The sequence below is a fragment of the Stegodyphus dumicola genome, chromosome X1 (genome assembly GCF_044657685.1).
Source record: "Stegodyphus dumicola isolate Sdum_Otavi_A_Nest chromosome X1, ASM4465768v1".
NCBI classification, from domain to species: Eukaryota; Metazoa; Arthropoda; class Arachnida; order Araneae; family Eresidae; genus Stegodyphus; species Stegodyphus dumicola.
The window spans coordinates 242085376-242109379 of NC_140780.1; the positions used below are offsets into that span (position 1 = coordinate 242085376).

Consider the following 24004-nt stretch of genomic DNA (forward strand, 5'->3'; position numbering starts at 1 on the left):
GAGAGCCTTAAAATTTTTTCATTAAGGAACATGAGGCATATGTTTGAAAAAAGGAAACACGCAAGTCCTCTGGTGCCTATTACTGTTGGTCTGAAAATCACACTTTTCATTTTTCTGCAGCCAAAATTATTCGAAAAACATCTTCCATTGGTGAATTAGAGTTTCTAGAGGCGTATCACATTCAGAAAATTGCTCTGTGTTAGTTAACGGCCCTAATTCAAATCCACCTTTACCTTCAGCCTTTAAGGATATTATGTTTTAGTTTTCCTGTTTCATCAATAGATAGCACCAGGAGCTTAACTCCTCTCCAACCATTCTTATCTTATCTCGTACATTTGCTGTTTGGTAGCTGAGGATAATGGTTTGGTAAAACCGCCAAAACTAGTGCTGTGAAAAATTGCAAATATAATGCTTCTTTTGTTGTTTGATTTCTATATAGAGTTTCTGGCAGCAGCAAAATTAAAATTAATAAATGTATTTTTCTATTTGACAAAATTCCATGGCTCAAATGTTCCAGCCCCCCCTTTTTTTTTGTAATCTGCAAAAAATATTATAAATGCATAAAGATTTGCAGCTGGAAATGAATGTCACACAAAGTTGCATCACCATTTGTTTCTGGAATAGTCTTGTTCCACTTGTTTATGATATTTACTGTGTTATTTCTTAAGAAATATAATGGCCAAGATTGAGCATTTATTGGCCTTCGGAGGACATGTTGTTTTATTTATGAAAAGAGGGATATTCTTTGTACAAGGTAGTGTGTCCCATTTATGGAAGAGAGATTCCCCCAACAGGCATTGTAGATAGCAAAGTAGGGATAGCTAAGTTGCCTGCAGATTAATTTGGATAATTTTGACAGATGGTAAGCTTTTTTATTTAAGTTGGAGAGATTACAAGTCGAAAGTACCGAGGTTTCCACAAGCTGCCTGAAACTATCTTGCTTGTTAGTGAAAAAATGACATAATTTCATGTTCTGAAGAAAATAACTTCCACTCAACCCTCTGATGAGACAGAAGTGTCTACTGTAGGTTAAGGAACTTGTACAGTGGTTACAAGATAAATAGAAGATATATTTTCTAATTAATTTTTAAGTTACAATTAATCTGTACGTGCCAGGGGGAGACAGGTTCTTTCCAAAGGAAATCAGACTGTGATGTTTTGTCCTTATTTATTATATTATGATTTCTGACATAACTTTAACGGCAAAGTTTCTTTTAGGATGGAGGATGCTGGTATGTTTTTCTTGCTTTGAATTTGCAGATTTCATCATCAGTGAAACTGTAAATATTGCTCTCAGTGAGGAAATATTAAAGAGTAAATTTTTGCCAATAATGGGTAGACAGTTCATCAATATGGACTGACATATTCCAGGATCATTCAGATTCATGTCACAAAGCAAAAGAGTCTGGTATTATTGATCAGCGCTATGAAATTTGCTGTATTCAAATTTCATAGCGCAGTAAGGCAGTGGATGTTAATTTTTATTTTTTTTTGAATGAATTACATGGTGAGTAAGGTTGATAGAACAGATTTTTTGACTTTGCTTAGTTTACCTAGATGACAGCAGTGACTGGTTCAGCTCTGAACATCACTGCTATTTTTTGAAAGTTCTCATAAGTGGTCCTTTCAGGTTTTCTTTTAAGAGATTTTCTGTTCTTCAGTGGGAAAATTAAAAATCGAATATTTGGAGTTTACACATTTATTTCAAGTATTATTTATTTTGTAGAATACATCTTAAATATGAAAAATTTCCCTCTAGTTATCTATTATTTCACTGAAATTCTCACATACTTTATTTCAGAATGTTTTACCTTTAAGATTTGACTATTAATTTGGTTACTAATTTATGCTCAATTACTCACGTTTCAAAAAGTGTGAAGTTTAAGATTTTGAAATTTTTCATATAATTAGAAAAAATTCAAATTACAGTTACTTATTCTGTACCTAACTGTCTGACTGGAATTTAACGTGGTATCGTCTTTTCTTATGTTTGGAATACTAATTTGACCAAGATTTATATTGTTTGATGTTGCTAGAACTGTATTTTGATCAAGAGCATCTGCAGTATTTGTTTCAGATAGAAAAATTTTCTTTCAAAAATCAGTTAAAAATTCGTGACATTTATCCAGAAATTTCATACCAAAATATTGGAAAAATGGGTAAAAATAGTAAAAATTTAATAACATAAATGATTAACATTGTTTCGTTTAACAAGATTAATCCTAAACATAGTGCAAAGTTGATACCTGTTTTGTTTCATCTAGAAATTGATTAGAAACTTAAACAGTGTACTCTACTCCTGTATTTAGTTAAACGAAAATTAAATAAAGCAGTGTTCTTATAATGTTTTCTAATTATGCAATACACATAATGGTATCTGCAAAGGGACAATTTAAGTAGGCCTGTATCCATGTTTTCTGGTGAAGACCAGAAAAACTCTTAATGCCCGCTCTGGGGATTAGAACCCAGGTCGAACTACTAGTGTTCAACAACTTTATCACTAAGCCACTGTTGTGTCTAATATATAACTCAAATATTTTTACAGGGTAGAAATGTAAAACTGTTAACTGAAAATATGAATGTACTGTGATTTGACTGCATATTACTTTTCACGACTTTTTTTTTTTCCAGTTTCACCTGTCTTTCCACTATTCTTACTAAAATACATGTGAGCAAAATGCTAAAAGTATAAAATAACAAATTTAAATATCTAAATTTAGACACTGCTGATGCTAAAGCATTAATTAAATTAGTGCATTTGTATCAGTGCTAGTAGTTACAATTTTTCATCTGCAAAACTTCTTATTCTTTGTATTATTGTATATGCCACGCCCTTTCATTTCATACAGTTCCTTTCTCCCCCTCTTTTATGATTTTAATTATTTTATATGTCTGTGATATATATATTTTTTATGTGCATGTATTTTGCATGTGTATGCACACACATGCATAGATGTAAGGCAAGTACTTATATATGAGTGTCTATGTATAATGCCAATTAAAATTCTTTTCAACTGACTTTTCTGCATATTCTTTTCGACTTCAAAAAAATTTCGTCCGACTTTTCTGCCGATTTAAATTTACCTCTATATATTAGTGTATGCTTATGTGCATTCTTAATTAGATTGTATGAATTATAACTCCATATCTCTATTTACCCTCCCCAGGGCTCAGCATAGAGAACTCTGGGAAGCTACTGTCTAGGATCTGTACATAGGCAGTCTCGGCCGTATGGGTATAAAATTTATGAACCTAGTGGTTCTGGAGGCCTCGGAAAGGCCACTTATTGGCCGGCCCATGAGTCTGGCGAGTCCTAGAGTGGACCGGCTCTAGTAACCCGAAGGTAGCGTCCTGGTTTTGCTGGGCAATGTCCCTCTGCGATGGGCAGCCCGAGCGACTTGCAGGTAGGAAATTGACGACCAGTGTCGCCGTATGGTGATTAGTGCCTCTCTGTCCAAGGAGCGGAGAAGGAGGTTGAACCAACTGTTCTGAGGGGAGTTTGGCCGTGTAGTTCCAAACTTATAGCCTTCGAGCTAAGCGAAGCATGTTTAATAAATCTTCTTAACTCCAATTATAGATGTTTACATTATGTATTTGTCTGTGTATGTGTAATGCGTACTATTTTTCTAAAGTAGTAGTCTGGTCGTAGGTTGTGGTATGATATTTGATTATATTTGATTTTGTCTGCTGGGATGACAAATTCTGTGCATCGTCACACCTGGGTGGGGAGCCATTTTGATGGTGCAAAGTAGTCCTTATAGAGTTTTATTACACATACCTGTGAAATAATGCTTTGCTAATTATTTTTTGTTTTGTGTTGTTGATAATGTTGCAGCATAGGGCATTCCAGTTATCATGTTGCAATAAAATCAATAATATTTGTGACAAGAAAAAATACAATTTCTACTGATCTGTAGAAAATGTTAAACTTCAATCAGCAAGCAAACTGAGCTAACTGGTTCTCTTTTATAGACCTTAAATTGTGATATGTTTTAAACAAGTGACATGATAGTTTAAGTGGCCAGGAAATCTGATTTCAGAATAATGGTTAAGAATAGTTTGGCCATCAAAAACAAAAGTTTAGATCAATTTATAACCTTTGATGTAGTGGAAGAGAGCTACATTTCTTTCCATGAGATTAGCCAATGGTATGATAGATACATGCTCTTTATGTGCATGATTACAGTTGGGTACCTAATGTTGCACATGCTGGTCCAGCAGACTCTTATTTCAACATTATTGAACCATTTGCATTTCACGAAGTGTAATATCTTGATCAATGAAATAAGGTAGTTTTCTTTTTATAGTGTGGTAAAATGGTGAACAGCACTGCATTTCCATATTCTGCTGTAATATTTTTTACTTGTAAGTAACTTTAAATATGTTGTACTATTTTTATTGGTACAAAATGTGCATTCTGCCTCTTTTGATCATTTTATTTATTTGCACACACAGATTTGACATTGATATCCATGACTGCTACTATTTTAGTGGTAAACTGCTAAAAATCCACGGTGAATCATTTACCAAGGTGTACCTTACTTTACAGATTCCTGTTTTACAAATTACTCATAGTAACAACTTTGTTTCTAAAAGTGCATCATGTGTCTTTGTTGCATAACCACAGATTTTCTGTTTGAATTTGAGAATCTCGTTAAATTTTAACAAGTCTGTTTTCTTACTTACTTCTTACCCAACTGTAAGCTTTTTCTAATTTATATGTTCCAGAGTTGCCTCTGTAATTCTGTAAAAATGTCTTAAAAGAAATAATTGGAATAGCAGTTTTAGAGATTTGGCAATATTTTTTTTTTTTTTTTTGCCTCATTTCACGGAACAAAAATACTACTAGTTAATTTATTTGTTGTATTGCTTGCAGTAGTGAAGCATTTTCAGTTGCTTAATCTAATTATTTTGAGTAGTCCTAATTGTTTGTCAGAAAAGATGAAAACATAAAGAATATCCTTAAACTAATTATGAAAGTAGTGGTCTAAGCATAGGATATCAGGAATGGTATTCGGACATTTGAAATGAGCTTGCAGTATTTCTTAATGCACTTAAATCGTAATTAACAGTTGGCTAATTTGTTTATTTGCATTTGGAGGAAAAATATATGAAAGTAGTAGTTTCTGATTATATATTAGTGGTGTTAATTTTTTTAAATTAATGCAGGTGAAAAAAATTGAGAGCTTAGGATTAAAAAAACTTTTTTTTAAGTATATTAACTCTCTGAATGGCAAGTTGTCTTTCAGAAACCGCATTAAAAATAATCATGTATACTCGATTGGTCTTTCGCAAAAACGTTAAAATTAGTTTTTCTCCCTTCAGAACACGTTTTAAATATTGTTTTAAATTTCGAGTTTCTTTAGGAAATTGCTTCAGTACTGGTGAAAAATTAATCTTGCATTCTTTACAAATGTTTTCTGTGAAAATATTTTTAAATATACATAGTCAAAGAAAATATATAAGAACTTTTCCCCCTTGCATTCCAGTTTTTCGAATATATATTATGCAGAACTTATTTTAATATGATGTTTTAATTTAACTTTCATATATTTTAAGTTTATTTCAGATTAAACTATTAGATTCAAATAATTCTTTATATTGCATTGTAAATTTTATTAATAGTTAATTATTTATGATATAGTTTTCGATAACAAATTAAGAAATTACACTCATGTCCATAAATTAAGGATAATGCAAAATCAGGCAAAGGAAGAGTTAGAAGCAAAACAAATTTGACTTATTTCTAAAGCTTATTTATTAAACAAAAGGTAAAGAGCAAAAAAAGATGCTATATGTTTGATATTAAAAAAATTAGCGATTTTTTCTCCCTGGGCCAAATTATTAAAAAAAAAAAAAAAAAAAAAAAAAAAAAAAACTATTTACAAAAAATCAATATTACATGGTTGGTATGATTGTTAATACATTGTATGTCTCCCAGACAATGCAATACTGTCTGTACAACGCCTAGGTATGCTGAGTATCAAATTATCAATCTGATCTTGGGGGATATTACACCACTCAAAAAGCAATGCTCTCCAAAGTTCCGGTAGAAATGTAGGAGGAGGTTGACGTGCTGCAACTCGTCGGCCAAGCATGTCCCACATGTGCTCTCCTGGATTCAAGTCCGGTGAGAATGCTGGCCAGTCTATACGGGGATATTCTCCAATTGAAGGCATTCGCTTACGATGTTTGCACGGTGAGGATTGCGTTGTCATCCATAAACACAAATTGTGCGCCCATGGCACCCCGAAACAAACGTACATGTTCCAGAATGACGTCCCGATAGATTTGGCTTGTCATGGTTCCAATTTGAACATGCAGGTCAGTTCTGGAACCCAGAATAATTCCACCCCAAACGAGAATTCCTGCACCACCGTAACGGTGTCATTCAATGATGCTTTCTTGGTGGTCATGGGTACCTGAGCTTTCCATATGAAAGTCCAGCGAGAATCAGACTGCAAGCTAAACCTGGACACGTAGGAAAACATCACACAAGCCCACTGTTGTGGTGTCCACAATGCATGCTCTCTACTCCAGCCTAACCGTAGGCGACAGTGAGTTGCAGTAAGTGGAACGAACGCATCTGACAGGTCTGCGAGCATATAGACCAATCTGCCCTAAGCGTCTGTACACGGTCTGCCTTGAAATTGTCGTACCAGTGGCTGAAGAGAGCTGACGAGACAGGTCTGAGGCTGTGCTCTGCCTGTTTCTTTTGGCAGTGACTGCCAAATACCGGTCCTCATTCGATGTTGTAACTCTGGGGCGACCTGTGCTGTAATGTCTACTCACATTACCATCATATTGGAATTGTTGCCAAAGCCTGGAGATGACACTCTGGGCAATTCCAAGTTCTTCTGATACTTCCAGTTGGGTACGCCTACATTCCAGACGGCTGATAATTCTACCACGTAAAAAATCATCCAAATGCATCCTTTGTTTCATAACTATTTGGTTATTGCACTGAAATGCTTATAAAGTGCCTGCGAACAATTTTACTTCTTTGCCTGTATTCCTTATATATCACTCTCTTACACTCTCGTCATTGTGACGCACCATTAGTGTCATCTGTTTACTTCCTGAAATTTGCATATGATTCTTGAAGATGTGTGTAGTGATTTTACAGGTGATATATTTATTTTTGAGTTAGATTTCCGTGTGACTCCGATTTATCCTTAATTTATGGACATGAGTATATTTTGGGCAACAATTTTTATTATTAATAATAAAAAAACGAAGTCACATGAATTCTAATATTGATATCTGCTGGCAAATGTGTTCATTGGCAATTTAAGAATAGCTGAACTTGTTCACTGAATCCCCCCTTAGCAAACAATTCTTATAAAAGTTCTATCAGCAAACAAGTAATGTTACATGCTGCACGTAAGTGCTACAATGAAATATTGTATTGGCCTGAATACAAGTTAGATTCACATATATGAGTGATACTTATTTTTATGTCCTTGCGCGAAGTCAGATTTCATTGGAAATATCCATTTTGACTAGTTCCGTTGTGACGTCAATACGTACGTAAGTCGCATAACTTAGAAAAACAATTTGTTATAAATTATAAACTTTATATTTGGGACTTACAAACAGTTTCGGCGTGACCCCTCATGTGTATGTACATATGTATTTCTCATAACTCAAAAACGATTAGCCGTATCCTGTTGAAACTTTCTGTATGGAACTGCTATAATATCAAGTTGTGCAACTCCCTTTTATATTGCAATCAGCAGTTCTAAAGAGCACTTTGATTTGGAAGATCATATCTCATTTTCAAACGAAGCAATGAAGTGCAGCAAAAATATGATTAGTTTGTTAGGCGTACAAGGAAATTATGCGGTATCCACATCAGATTTTTTAAAATGTTTGCAAAGTAATAAATTAATATATGGTTGAAGTCTCTTTCTCTCTTTTGGCTGAAAGCCATATCTTAAATACTTTTGAGTTTGCAACCTCATTTGCATAAACAATTTTACTAGTGCTTATTCTGACCAGAAATGTTCTTAAATATATGAGCTTTATTTGTTTGTAAGACAAGAAATAATCTAAATAGCATACTTTAAGAAAAAACACATGAAATACACTTCCCTTTAAAGTAAAAATTAAAGAATAATTGATTAAATTTCCTTTATACATATAAAACGAGTTATGTTTTCAGAAAGCAAATTAAGGAGGAAAATATTGTTTAGGAATGAATATCGTGCAATATTTCCCCCTTAAACAGTTTTTCTGAAAAATATTTGTGTAATATTCATTCTAAAGTAATGTACTCACTTGTAAATTTGATATGCTTAAATGTATCTTATCTACCTGTATATACTATTGTAAGGATTTTAAGTTTCACTAACGTTTGCTTTGTTTTAAAACTTTGTTATCTTGTCTTATTTTTCATTTCTGGTTAGAATAAGCACTAGTAGAATTGTTTATGCAAGTGAGGTTGCAAACAGTATAAGTATTTAGGATATGACTTTTAGTCAAAAGAGAGGGAGAGACTTTTCGCTGCCTTACCATGCGCATGGCTTTCAGACAGTTCATGTCTACCTTTAAGGCCGCAACTTGGTTCTCGCTGACGTTTGAAGACATATTGTAGTTTTTTGCATTCCGCTCACTACATGAGTAGTATTAAAAGGCCAAACTTCTGGCTACTACTATCTGTAAAGCATCTAAGTTTAGTTCTGATTTAGTTAAATTAGTTTATTTCTTATTTTCTACGTTTTAGACCGTAAGTGCTGATCTCTGTATCCCAAAGTGAGGGAACGGCTGTATGCTGAGAGATATAAAGGGTAAATTTAACCCTTCTTACCTTTGTGGTATCTCCCCCCCCACACAAACATAGTTTTGAGTAAATTCCCTGTTCTTACTCAGGACTCCAGTTACATTTCCAAAGGCAATTAGAAGGAACAATAAGTCCTGACTCTATAAGCAGTCAGTTCAACCACAATGTAACAATTGTACAAGCTCTGTGTAAAGATCCATTTCTATCATTTATTTTCATCTATTCTATAATCCATTTCTAAATCTTCTATGATCAGCTAAAATAGCATTATAATTATCCTCTTGAATATTGGAACGGGTAAAATATGCGATCAAGTAAAATTATCTCATTGCTGTTACAGATGTTGTGTGTGAAACTTCCTTTAAAAGATGTCAAAAACACATATGCGTTTTAAGTTTAATTTTATTTATTTGATTACGGCAAAGTAAGTATTATCTGCCTAATAAAGGGATGCCTTCGTTGAGAACTGCCCAAGGGGAAATGGCTGGCATTGACATTAACACAAAAGGAAAACCATGAAAGCGTCCATAGCGTCTGCATGTTCGCCAGAACTAGACACCGGCTGGAAGTACTAGTGTTCAGAGATATCACTTCTGTAATATGTTACAAATCTGTTATGTTAAATTTATATCTTCTCTTAAAGGAGCTACTTGAGAAAATAAATCTATTTTCGAGTTACAATGCAGTTTCCTTGTAATTAGCTACATAAGAGTTACAATGCAATTATTTTTATACTACGGGCATTATCGCAGATGCTAACAGAAACACCCCCCCCTAAAAAAATCTTTGTAACAAAATTGTTAACGGTATTGTTTCTCCAAAACATTTATGCAGGTGTGTATTCTTTTCGTGAATGATGAAAAATAAGTTCACAGTTTTCCGAGCAGATGCTCCATATTATACAGCTTTTAAGTAATGAAAACATAAACTCTTATTTTTGATTATGGTGCTGAAAAAGGTATTACCCTTTTCAAAGAAAACACCTGATAGTGGAATCTCCAAGTTGACTACAATGTAAATATACCTTTAGGGGGTATTGAACTAAAAGCTTACCACCTTTGTACATTTTCTACTTTATATGGGAGACCACTACCTTTGTGCAAGGACAAAAAAAAAAAAAAAAAATCTGCTATCTATAACTTTGATCTTTCACAGTTCTTTCACTTTGTTAACTATGACAAAAAATGGAGCTGCCGTAAATTCTAAATTTATTGCTTCTTCCAAGTTGTGTATTTGCCGTCTGTTAATAATTTAAGTTTGTAAGTTTTTATCAAATAACATAAAATTAGCGTTTCATGAAAATCCAACATTTTTTGTTTACTTTAAACAACAAGGGTATTGGAATTTTTATTACTTTGCAAAAAGTACAAAAGATGGATTTCAAATTTGAAATGCTTTTGCTATTTAGTTAGTAAATTAATTAATATAATGTAGTATACTACTTAGTTAACTGTGTTTTTATTGGAAACCATTTAAGGACATATTATAACGGTGGAAATTACTTTTGTTCTTTAAGTTTCTCTATGCATTATAATATTAACCAATTGAGCAAAATTTGTGTTATGCAATAAAATAAGTACTGTAACACAACAACAAAGATAAATAGCCTTTTTATGTAACAGCCCCAAATTAAAATTACTAACTAAAAACAATAAACATGGAGACATTTCTATTATATAGTAAAGTAAGCTTTAAATTATTTTCGAAGAACTGGTCAGAAATTATGTGAAAGAAAGTGAATTCAATTTTCATTAAAAAAATTTTTCGTATAATGTGTCAGTTTATTTTAAGCCATTTTAACCAGCAATAACAACTTGATATTGTTACAATTTAAAAATAATGAATGCAATATCATCCACATTTTGAAATGGGCTTATTTAGTTATGGTGTTGTAACTGTAAGAAATAACTGTTGATGGAACATTTCCACAGCAACATAATTTTGATCTGCTATGCAAGTTTATTTATGTGTTTAATATTTTAACAAATATTGAATCGTTGTATGTAAAAAATTGCATTTTTAAATTTAATATATAATTTAAAATAAAAAATAGCATAAAATTTTTAAATGCCTATGTTTGAATTTAAGTTCGAACACAGCATATTTAAAACAAGAGACCGTTACAAGACGGTGCTAGTATCCTGCTAGCGGTGCAAGCCAGTTATTATCAATTCTGTCATTTATCGGTGGAGAAAATGTACGACTTCTCTATGCGTATGTTTCAAAGCCTGTTTTTTCGTTCTGTAAGTATGCCAATCGCCAGGGGTGTAATTACTCTTAAGACAAATCTGAACTGCTGCAGTTCTTCCAAAATGTGAATAGAATATACTTACGATGACATTACTGAAAGCCGTCTGCTATTCTGAACCATTTTGTAGTTTTCTTTAGAAATACAGAAGGTTATAAGTACAGTTTTTTTTTACACACAGTTATTCTTTTCTAGTTACTGTCATGTAACATAAATGCGAAATCATTTAATATTTATTCTTTCACATAACGTCAAAACAAATTTCTCTTAAATCATCTGTTTATGGCTGAAGTTTCTGTGTATTTTTTTAATTTATGCTATGGAAGATAAAATACAGCGATCAATAAAAAATATAAAAATTCTGCACATGTGAAAATAAAATTATGGTAAAATGATTGAAAACCATCTCCAATACAGGAGATTAAATTGAAAAAATCATGTTTGGGCTAAGATATTAATGTCTTGCAAAATCTTTTCCAACACACATGACAATTTTCTATAGAGGGACAAGCTTTTTTTTTTTTTTTAACTGCTTAGACCTATGACTCTCAGATCCTTTCCCAGATTTTATTAATCAGGTCTTGCTGAGTAAGATGTAATACTTTGATAAAGAAATTTTAAAAAGGTTAGCTTTTATTATTTCAGTAATTCTGAATATTTATAAAAATTGGGTCTATTACAAATTTTATTAAAAATCATCTTATGATTCGAAAAAGTGCTTCAGAACGCAGACAAAGTTATTTAAATTTAAAAAAAAAAAAACTATTTGATATGTTGTTTAATGTGCTTGCTGTTACATTGCATTGAACAATGTAATTACAATTATGTAAAGCATAATTACGTAGAAAAATCAAACTCATTGAATTTTTTTCTAATAAAAATTGCATTCAAATCAATGTGCATAAAAAGACTTGGGATATTTAAAATGAACTTGAACAGAACTTAATCAAACCAGTATAAGCAACGAATATTGTTCCAAAAAGAATAAATAATTCACTATAATTATATTTAATATCAGATTAGATTATGCTTCATAAACCCATTCAAGAATGCGCTTATTATAACTTACTATTGATGGCTAATTTTTATTTGAATTATTGCTTTAATGTTATTCTTTACATGTAATTATATGTAACTCAGGTTAATGCAGTACTTTTCATTTCATGCGAATTTTAACTTGCCGGGTTTAATTATGTATCTATATATCCATAAGTAAATTTGTTTAAATATTTCCAAATACTGTTTTTAATTGAATTCATGAGCATTTTGCATATTTCTGAACATTTAGTTTAAAAACTAAAGGATATTTTATGAAAATGGTATCTGCTTAAAGGGAGTATTGGAAAAACATGCTTACTTGCTACTTATTTATTTAGCAAAGAATGTCTGCATTTGTTTGCTGTTTATGAACCACCACATGTTCAAGCATTTTCTTAGCGATTAAACATAGCGGTCTAAAACGAAAAAGAGTAACCCTCTTGGCCTTCTACTGAGAGTTGTCACCTCCAGGGTTCCAGAAATAAGGGGTGCGCTGAGACATCTGCACGGCCATTTAAAAGCGGTCATAGCGCTTTCGAGGTTGTCACCACTGACTGCCTAAAACTGTCAGTAACACTTTCAAACACTTTTCCACTGACTGCCTAGAAGCATCGGTAATGCTTTGAGGTAGGTGTTCTTGACCGCCTAAACCCGGTCATAATGCTCAGAGGGTTAAAAATGTAACAAAGGCATGGTATTTTTGTAATTAGAAAAAGTATGCTGAGGTAAGAGGTAAGGATCTTTCAATGATGATTCTTAAAGTTTAATAGATTATCCAGGGTGGGGCAAATAAAAGTCGCCCAGAGAACAGAGTTACTCTGTTTTCTGTGCCACTTTTATTTGTCCCACCCTGTATAAGCTAGATGTTCAAATTTGAACCAGAGAGGTGGATTTTTTGCGTGATGATTCCTGTCGGACATTCAACACTTACACGTGGTGTCTGTGGCAATGGTAAATAAACAATTAAATTTATTGCTAAGCAAACAGGATTTAAGTGTTATTAATAAGCAATTAAGTTATATTGGTATTTAGGGGAAACTGTGCCTGTCAGGTATGTAGATGGATGGACATGCTAAGACATATCTGCTGTAGTCTGGATTTGATATTAGCTTTCTTCGGTGTTATCACAGCTATTTGAAGATGGATGTGCATCAAACCAAATACCTTCCTTGAGGCTGGGAAAAAAACACTTTTCCACATGCTGAAAAGTTGACAGGGTGGATTGCTTTGAATGACATTCTTTGCTAGTATATAAACATTCCACCTTTTCAATCATTAATTTCATGTGAGTCATAATTAGTATGCTTTAGTATGTAACTGATATTTAATATAAGATTTATCTTTCTGTGTAAAAGATAGACACAGCTTATGTCAATTGACTATGTAATAAATCTGGTCGAGCAAATTTCATTAGTTTAAGTATATAATTTACAGTTAGCAGTTTTAAGGCTGATTCAGAATTTTATAGATGGATTACAAATTTTCAATGCGGAAACATGCATTTCAATATGTTTAAGGTAATTAACTGCTTTTACTGTTACAGAAATATGTTTAAGGTAATTAACTGCTTTTACTGTTACAGAAAGAAAAAGTTTCCATGTACTGATTTTTCTTTAATATTTTGTATTTCCATTTTGTTGTATTCATTAAAATTTTTAGTATACCTTATTATACTGCTGAGAAATTTTCTTTCATATGTTTTAAAATAGTTCATAAAAAGTCCGAGAATCAGCCAATTATATAGTTTTAAATTGTTAAAAAATATTTTATTTCTATTTTCTGCTATAAGATAGAAGCAGTGCCATTAACAGTAATAACTGGGATTTATTTGCTATTGCTTTTATCTTTTTCTATAACCCATGAAGTTGCTTTATAATATTAATTCATAATGTTTCATATCTTGCTTTTTGTTTCGGGGGATATAGATACATATTGTTTGAGAAATAAATAAAAGAAATAAATTCTGTAATTTTAAGTTTTAAACATTTTCATTTTATAGGTTGAGTATGACATAGGATCTCGAGGGAAACCTTTACCAGCAATGTATATGAATGCTTTGGACAGTGGACTTATTCCAGTTATATTAAGACTATCAGGTTCCACCCACAGTGAACCCCTTGCTTTTGAGCTTATATTCCATATTTTAGTCAAATAAGACTTGATCATGAAAACAAGGCGACTATTTGATTTCAAGATTGACAAGAAGAAAAGGCAGTTAAATGATATGTACATGTAATATTAATTTCTACACAGGTTAGTCATTGAACTGCAGTGAAGTTATTTGATATTAGAAAGCCTGGTGCATAAATCAAGAACTTTAAAATTAGTATGACTCAACAGTGTTTTTTTTTTTTTAATTCTTACCATTTGCTGCCTATTGAAGTCAATTTTACTGAGCATATGCCAGAATCTGATTATTATTTAATGACTGAAGGAGTTTCTTATTAAACATGTCAACATTTTGTAACCTAGTCAACAGACAGCATTGTTCATAGTGAAATTGCATATGAATGTGCTTTTTTACCTGTTTTTTTTTTTTTTTTTTTTTTGTAATTTTAAAGGCTTAAAATGTTCTTTTTTTTTCTTACATGCGTCCTGTTCAGTTAAGGTGTGGGATAAATTGCACTGCAACATTCCACATTTCAAGTTTTTCCATTTACTAAGTGAATTGGTAGCTGTCATGTTGTTGAAGTTATTTCAAAAGAATGCAAAGTTATTTCCTTCTGTAGAGTTTTTGAAGTGTTTAATGTTTTTAAGTTTTGTGTTTGCTGTTTATTTTATGATGATTTTTAGTGTTGGTTACTATGTAGTGATTAAATGATTATATGTAGATACATGACTATGTAATTAAGTATAAAGTTTATTATTTGTGCATCATTCAAAAATATTTGTTTTTGTGCAGAGAACCATTTCATTTACTGTAAAATTTTTTATATTTATAATTTTAAATAATCAGAGGCATATTTCTTAATATTTTTTTAATTTTATATCATTTAGTTCTCTATCCTTCATTATATTTTGATCATTAAAGTTTGCTTAATTGTCAACTCAGTTTTTCAACAGGTTTAATACTGTTTCAAACTTGCAGTATTGGTTTGCTTGCCATAGTTAGTATTTGAGGTAATGAACTGGTCTCTGCAGCATGTGGATGATTTCCAAAAATCCTAATAACCTATTAAACATTTTAGACTTCAAGCTATTTAAATATTTTATGCATGTGTTAAACGCTTTAGACTTCAAGTTATTTAAATATTTTATGCATGTGTTAAACATTTTAAGATTTCAGTTATTTAAATGTTTTAAGAAATAACCATTGTACAGTTTCCTATTATGAAGTAAGCATATATAAATAAATGTTCTGCCATATTTAATTTCTGCATTTAAAATTTATTTTCACTTAATTTCTTTGTAATTATTTTTATGACATTGAGTTCTTAAATACGTGAGGGAAAAAGTCTATTAAGTGTGAATATTGATTCTTTGCATTATGTTAGTTTATACACTCATCAAGTGTTCTTTGATGGCTATTAAACAAAGCCTGAGATTTCATTGTTTAACCAGTAATAAAAAAATCCTGCAGCATATTACTGTTGTTACCACAATTGAATTATTATGCCTGTGTTCTGCCTATAACAAAAATTAAACCTGGGTTCTCTTCTTGAACATGCAGGTCTGCTACTTTTTATATAATTTATTTGATGATTCTAGTTTAGCTTTCATGGCTTGAAACACAAAGCTTTTAATGCTAAAATATGGGTGCTTACAACAAGCTTATAGTGCAGTCTGTGCCTTTTCATCCCGTAGCTGCCTGAACTGTGAGGAATTTAAAAATGTGTTTCCTGTCATAAAGTAAAATTGGGCTTTTTAGCATAATTAGGTTTATTACTTTTATATTTGTCAGTTTATTTAATAGGAGAATTTGAATATTTTATGTCGGGTAATTTGCAAAATTTTAGAGGCACGGAATTTAAATCTTTTACCTGTTATGGTTCATATGAAGTAAATTTGCCAAAATGTGCTTAATAGTACTGTGTATTTTTTATTCAGAGATTTCCTATTAGCCACAGATTTATGTAATATTCCATTTTTTGGTAGTTTCAAAAATTTGTTTAGTATATATATACTCAGAATCTGTTGTAAAATTGGGTATTTTCAAACTGTCTTAAATTCAGGGAATTTCAAAATCTTTAAATCATTTTACTATTGAAACAACTGTATTGCCAGTTTAGTTTTATGTTCGTATTTCAGTGTGTTATATTATTATAATTAGAATATTTTGTTTACCTAATTTTTTTTTTAGTCATCCATAAGATTTGAAAGCTACTAAAAACACTCCTCTTTGTCATTGAGAAAATGCATGCTTTTTAAAGTATTAAGAGGTGAAGCGAACATTTTTAACAGTTTTGTGTTTATTAACTATTATTTTATTGTAGCAGAAACATGCTTCATGATATGCATTGACTATGCATTTTTTTGTTATTGAAATAAGCCCTCTTAAGTGAGAAGGCATATCCAAACTCAACATATTTTGTAGTTATGTGATTGAGAAGTTGCTATCAATTATTTTATGGTTTCTTTGTTTCAATCTGAAATTAATTTACTGTACAAATTCTAAGCATGTGGCAAAATTTTATAGAAGCGTAGTTTCAGTGGAGACTGTTTTTCATTCTGTTTTATTGTGGATCAATATGTAATTTGATTGGATCAGAGAAGCATTGCCTTAGTCAAGAACATTAGTGAGTGTTCAAAAATTGCAGTACCTGTACTTTATTTTAAATTGATATTATTGCCATCAAATATTGAATGTATTATTGACATATTTATACTTACATTGTTATAGCATAATGTTCCTTTGAAACTGAAAGGGAGGAATGTGAAAATAGCTAATTTTCTACTTTGGAATGGAGCCATCATGCATTTTATTTATGTGAAATGCTTCACTTTAAAAACTGTACTGTAATGATTAAACTTAGTGTTTCAGTTCTGTATTCAGATTTCATCTGAAAACTATATAACCGGAACAAGTATTTCTTTGATTGAAGGTTTAGTAAGAATGGTAAAGATCTGAATTGATCCTCTTATTGTGATTGCAGCTGAGCATAGGAAAAGAAATCTTTTTATATGTGTGTAAATAATAAAAAAATATGTGAAGAAAGCTTTCTGTATAAGAATGTTGAAATATCTTGAGATTTGTGGAAAATGATTTGTTTTCCTTTTGAATATATTTTTTTAATTAAAGTTTTATTCAAATTCTGAATACTTTACTGAGATAGGGCAGCTGATTGTTTAAATATTTGTCTAATAATGCTTTAAAACTGAATGTAAATATTTTATATCTTTTTTTTTTTTTTTTTTTTTTTTTTTTTTTTTTTTTTTTTGTATTTTGTATCTATTTTTCTTTTGAAATTGTTTCGTTTTACACAAGCTTTTGATATCTGTGAGTCTATGACAATACCCTGAAGATTATGGTCAGTAATATTTTCCTCCCTGTACAGTTATGTATTATGTGTAGAGCTTTTTATCACATGCTGTATATGTAATGAAAGGTTTTATTCTAAATTCTCTATGAATGAATGGGAAATATTTTAAATTAATGTGAAATTTCTAAAAAGCCTCATTTATAATATTAGTTGATGTACAGTCCAAAATAATAATAATAATAATAATAATAATAATAATAATAAAACCTTTATCTTCCATTCTACTGGGCTGATTGACAATATTCAAATTGTGTTTTTCATGTCTCAAAAGTGCAACTTAGGAAATATAATAGAGTTATATATAAGCACTGTTCTATTCTAGGTATTTTGGCACCATATCGGACTTTTTCTGAAATGACATGACCTTTTTTTTTCAATATTTCGATTCTCTGACTCAATTAACATTGAGGAGCTAAAATTTTGAGAATTAACTTTTTAAAAACCACTCATGCGGTTTCTACAAAACTTGGCAGTTTGGCATAATTTGAGTCGTAGAATCGAAATATGGAATGAAATTCCCATGTCCTTTAAGAAAAAAGTCCGATTTTGTTTCAAAATACCTATATTAGAACAATTATTATAAATCTAGTACGTATCGTAAGTCGCGCTCTCAAGACATGAAAAAATTAAGTTGAATTTCATCAATTGGCCCAGTAGAATGGGAGATAATAGAACTGTTCCTTTTTTTTGTTTTGGCTGCAGTGTACATTACATACAATGTTTATATTAACATTGCAGTATGTATAACAATAAATTTCCAGCCTCAGTTGGTAGGTATCCAGCCTCAGTTGGTAGGTAATCTTAACTTTGTCAGCCTCGATTTCCCCCCCCAGACATTGACAAGATTTGCCCTTTAACTTCTTTTTGAACTGTGTCAGTAAGTACTTTGATGGTGGGTAAATTCTATAACCGTGTAATTTTGTTACACTTATTTTATAGTTTTGATATCTTTGTTCTCAGTTTTTATGTTGTCATTGCCGTCAGTTTATTCATTTATTATCTGTATCTTTGTTTTATGAAATTCCCATTTTCATGAATGAGAACTGTATCCTTCAAGTCACCATCACAGTACAAAAATTATATTGTTCATATACATATTGAAATTGTATTCATAGTTACAGTTTAAAAGTATTTTTTATAAATCTATGCCTTTATATAAGTATTTTTATTTTGAAAATATGTTTTTGGAGTAAATGAAGTTTAGTTGCGCATCAGAAGTTTAGGGACACTTACATGCTATTTTCCTTGTAGCCTTTGGTTTGAAATGATTATGCTCAGCTGCAGTTTAAAAAATACATGTTTGGTTGCAACTTAATACTTATTGAATGTATTTGCTGCCAGGGATGGTGTACAGAAAATTGCCAGAACCCGACTACTGTGTAAACAAAGTGCTAATGGATACCTCACCACGTGCGCTGGTGCCCAATTGGTTATAAGGTGATAGCACCATACTGCACTCTTGTGCATGATTGGAAGCAAAAGTGTAAAGAAGCTGTTCATGGTTCAGTATGATTGATAAGTTTTCAAGATTTATGCTCTAGTATGTGTATAAATGTCTTATTAATTTTTTTGGGATCCTGCAGTATGTTACTGTCCTGTTGTGCACTGAAAATGTTCAATCTGCACTTCCTGTATTATCAAAAATATTACAAAATAACATAAACTGTAACAATTTTTGTGTATTTTACTTATATTCGATAAAAATTTTTGTTTTGTAGTAGATAACACTTAAAGAAATGTTGAAATGTGTTACAGTAATTAAAGAATATTTTTATATTTCATTAGATGTGTTTTCTTAAAGTGATTAGTCTGGAGAGAAAGTGCACACATGTATTATTAAAGATGTGTCTCTAGGATTAAGAACACACCATTTAATTTGGTTTAAAATACTTTTTTAATATATTTTATGTATATTTATTTATAGTTTTTTATTATTATTTTCTAATCTTAAAGCTTTCTGTAAAATTTCCTTTTGGTGCCACATTTTCTTTTCTTTTTTTTAGTAAAGCAATTCTCGTGAATAAGTTTATTCGGACTGTACAAACTTAGTATTTATTATATATTCATGATTAACAAAGCAATACTTACTTTTCTTTTTTTCAAAGAGATTAAAATTAATTTTGATTTATTAAAGCAAATTTAAAGCTTATTGAACTTTAAATCATAAGTATGTAAAAGAAACTTAAAATGCTTCAGCAGTTTAAATCTTTCATCTGGTACCGTGTTATGGATCAGCTTACTGTTTTCAATTTGCTGTGTAATATATTTGCTGTTAACAAGAACAAATTATATTTCTTTGTTGTCAGTATGTATAAAATAACTTTTATAGTAAATTGGACAACAAACTGAATAAATAGGATTTATGCATAAAACGTTTAATGCTACTATACTATGTACAAAGAAATGTTTGCAACAGGTAAGTGTTTATGCTGGTTTTTAATATGATTAATTTTCATCTTTATTATTGTATACCTCAACTAATCAGCAAAATCAATGCACCCTTTTTCGAAGTCTGCATTTTCATTGAAAAATTTGTGTTAAGATGATTAGTTGAAACAGTTTTACTTGTAACATGTGGTGTATTGTACACAGATGTATTTATTATATATATATATATATATATATATATATATATAGTATAAACAAGGTTATCACACTACCTGAAAAACCGGAAAAAGTTGTGGAATTTGAAAATTGACTAAAAAAGTCTGGGAATTTAAATATTTCAGTCAAAATTTGGAAAAGTCAGAGAATGTAATACGGCAATCCCCCCAAAAGTGAGTTTTGTACCAGCGTTGAAAGCGATCACTTTGTAGGCAAATTATGTATGGCATGAGCATCATTCAGGCATACAATTTGGGCAGCTGGCAAAGAGCCAGTTTTTACAGCTCTAATTAGATTGTCCTTTAGAAAGTCAAAGCAAGCTTCCAACAACTTTGGTTTTGAGGAACCTCAAGAATCAAGAGACTCGCATGTGCAGTGCATGAACTAAAGAAAATACCTCCCCATTCTCGTATACAACAAAATCGGTTTAATCCCTAGTATACAGTACCATGGAGGTTAGAATAGCCTCCATGTAGTCTATTCTAACCTTCATGTACAGTACACACGGGTTTAGCATCATGATGATGACCAGTAAACGTTTCATTTTGGTGCTGCCAACAGTTTTTAAAATTGTGCTAAGGTCGTAGTATATACTAGGATGTTAATGCAAAACCTTTTAAACCCTTTTCTCTTTTTAATAAATGCCTTATTCTTCATTTTGCAGTAAAATTAAAAAAAAAAAAAAAAAAAATAGTAATCAATCATCTAGGCTTACCATTTAATACAATTATATTTGCCAAAATATCATTGATTACTGTAATTCAATTTTTGAGTAATTAACTTTATTTTAATTTTATTCATAGCATTTAATGTTGCTTCTTTCCTCTAAATTGATTTATTATTAGTTAATAATACTTTCAAATTTCAGGCAGTTTTCTCTGGGATAATTTTGAAACTAACTCTAGCAGTATGATGACATACAATCACGAAATTTAATGCACATATTTTTCACTCATGTATGCTGCTGAATAAATATAAAATACCTTAATTTATTTGAAAATATCATTAAATAGATTTCTTTCTTTCATTTATCTGCAAAATGTCTGCAAAAAAAGACATTTTTTAATCCAGATTGGGCAGGTTCTAATATCAGTCTTCAGTGGAGAAAGCAACTTCTGTAATGCTTTAGGAATTATATATGCAAGTCATTTAGGAATTATATATGTAAGTCATATATAATTGGAAATTTTTGTGGTTTCAAGTGTTACCATAATTTACCTCTCAGCCTAGCCTACGCATACTACAGGGATAGATTGGAATTTCTTAAAATGCAACTGGAAAAATTGAGGAATTTCATTTTCCTGTTTGAGTGACAACCCTGTATAAAGTACATTGCTGCTTCTCCATCATCACTTGAGTACTCTCAGTATTCTCATTAAATCGTGCTGCGTATGAAACCTTAAAATATAGGGATATCAATATTCATAAAATATTATCAAAAGTGCATTTTTTCACTTTTTCTTTTCATTGTTTTATGTACCAAAAAGATTTGTGGGGTAATTGCATGGTCGTCATTCATGGTAGCCATTGTTCCTCATTCTCAACAATTGGCCTACATTTAGGCAATGACCAAGGATTTCACCTTATACTACTATAGTGGGAAATCAAGTAGAGATTGTTTTATTGCCAACACATTAGAGCTGTGTGCAATGTTCTAATAGAACATTTTTTTTTTTATTTGTGTTGCTTGTTCATATTTTGTAATGATACTTTTTGTTGAAGGTGTCAGTCAGGACAAAGTGCATTTGTGATGGGAATATTACAGAAAAAATAGTTCTAATTAAAAAAAACTGGTTACATTCTAAATCGTTTTATTTAAAATTAGATTACAATCCAAATATCAAACTATGAAAATTAATTTATTAGTTAATGTAAAAATTTACATTATCTTAAATTGTTATAGTTTTTTTACATTTCACACTGTAGATGTAAAATGAACTGGATCAGCAGTCACCAACCGGTGGTCCGTGATAACTTTTTGCTGGTCCGTAGAAAAATTGGGACATTATTTATATTTTTATGAAGATTCAATTTAAAAAAAAGATGTGTAACAAAACCAGTTATGGAAATATCAATTGTACTTTTTTTTAATTTTAGCTACTTCTTTTAGCGAAATTCCTTCTGAATTTATTGACTTTTCAGCTACTTTTGCAAGTGTATCTAGTGACATTTGAAAGTGAGAGTTGGCATCCATGTATATGCTGCTCTTATCAATGTTAGTGCGAATTGGAATTCTCTTTCCTCTTGAATTATAAACATATGGTATTGTAGTCGTTAATAACATTTTCTCCGTGTCGATAGGCAACTTAATGGATTTATATGAGAACCATCTGCATTCTTGTTTATAATTACATCACTGGAAGTTTCCGTTTTTGTTTTGTCTAACTGTTGATCGATGCTGCTATTGCTAAGTAAGTGATGATTATTATGTTTACAATAATTAAAAATTGGCGGCACAACACTATCAGTTTACTGATATTGCTTTAGTTTTGCCGGTAGTGCTATGGAACTGTGAAGCTTTCTGTACAAGAAGGCAAGATTTTGTGTACTTTTTATGTAATTTTTGAATGTGAATGAAATATGTGTAGTTTCCTGATTATTATTGTATAAATGTATTTACCTTATTTTTAATTCATATTAGTCATCCGCTAAATATAGAGTTATATATGTAGTGGTCCGTGAAGTTCTAAGGGTTGACGACCACTGGACTGGATGACAGCTACTTAAGAGTTTTTTTACATGCATAATATTCAAATAAATTTTTCTTAGAATGTTTTCATTAGTGGTATAGCTTCTTTGGCTGGTTGTTAAATTTAAATAATCAAACAAAATCAATACTGATTTTTCTATTGCAGCTTAAATAGCAAAAGAAAGTAAAAACTTTTTATTATGTCATTACTTTCAACTCATAATAATTAAATATTGGTTAAAAATAATTATTGTAAATCACATTTGAACTTGTACACCTACAAACTAAGCTCATATCTATTACATTTTGTAAAGCATTGCTCGCAGTTCCTAATTTCTAATAATGCCATTATGGGTGTTTTTCATATACACTCACAAATTATTCCCGAGACTGATAAAATATTATTTTTATACAAAAGTTCTAAATTTTTTTTTTCAGACAAATTTTATATAAACATCTGTGATTTTTTTTTCACACAAATATGTTATAAATTTATAAGGAAAAGTCTTATTATGTAATGCCTCACCATATTTTAATTCAAGCATGCAAATGGTTGCTTGAGTATTAACAGTTCAGACATATTTGTCATTATATAATATAAATAGGGAGAGAAAGAAAATGAATCTGTGTTCATCTGTACATGCACATGCAGAAAATATGAATAAATGCTTATGTATAAAATATAGGTTTGCTAGTGGTTATTCTTTGCCTATTTAAAAAATTTCACTAGAACTGAGGATTGTCTGTTCTATGTTGGCCCACTCTGAAGAGACATGACATGAAAATCCAGTTTATATATTTGTTATTTTATATTTAAGTAATTTTTGTATATATTTTACTTTTTTATATTTGTATTATCAATATTGGTTTTATTGCCTTTTGCTGTTATCTTTAAAAAATATTGCATTTTCTAGAAGCATATATGTACTTGTTTATTAATTGCATTATTTTATACATACACAGAGACACACTGTATTTACTTGAAAATATATACACTGTATTTACTTGAAAATATATACACTGTATTTACTTAAAAATGAGACCCACACTTACATTTTAGGATAAATTGTAATAAATAAAAGTGAAGGTGGATATTTGATGAGAGCATGGTTTTGCTGAGAATTTTTTTCTGATTAGAAGACAGGCAAGCTACTTAATTAAAT

General features: G+C 30.8%; 1 protein-coding gene across 2 annotated transcripts in view; it reads left to right on the top strand.

Moving 5' to 3' along the window:
• Sara (Smad anchor for receptor activation) overlaps positions 1-19329 on the top strand; it is a 112466-nt gene extending 93137 nt beyond the window's left edge. For both annotated transcript variants that reach the window (XM_085807299.1, XM_085807300.1), the window contains exon 19: positions 14068-19329. In XM_085807299.1, coding sequence (XP_085663425.1) covers positions 14068-14223 — 156 coding nt within the window. In that variant the 3' untranslated portion in view covers positions 14224-19329. The remainder of the gene's footprint in view (positions 1-14067) is intronic.
• The last annotated feature ends 4675 nt before the right edge of the window (positions 19330-24004 follow it).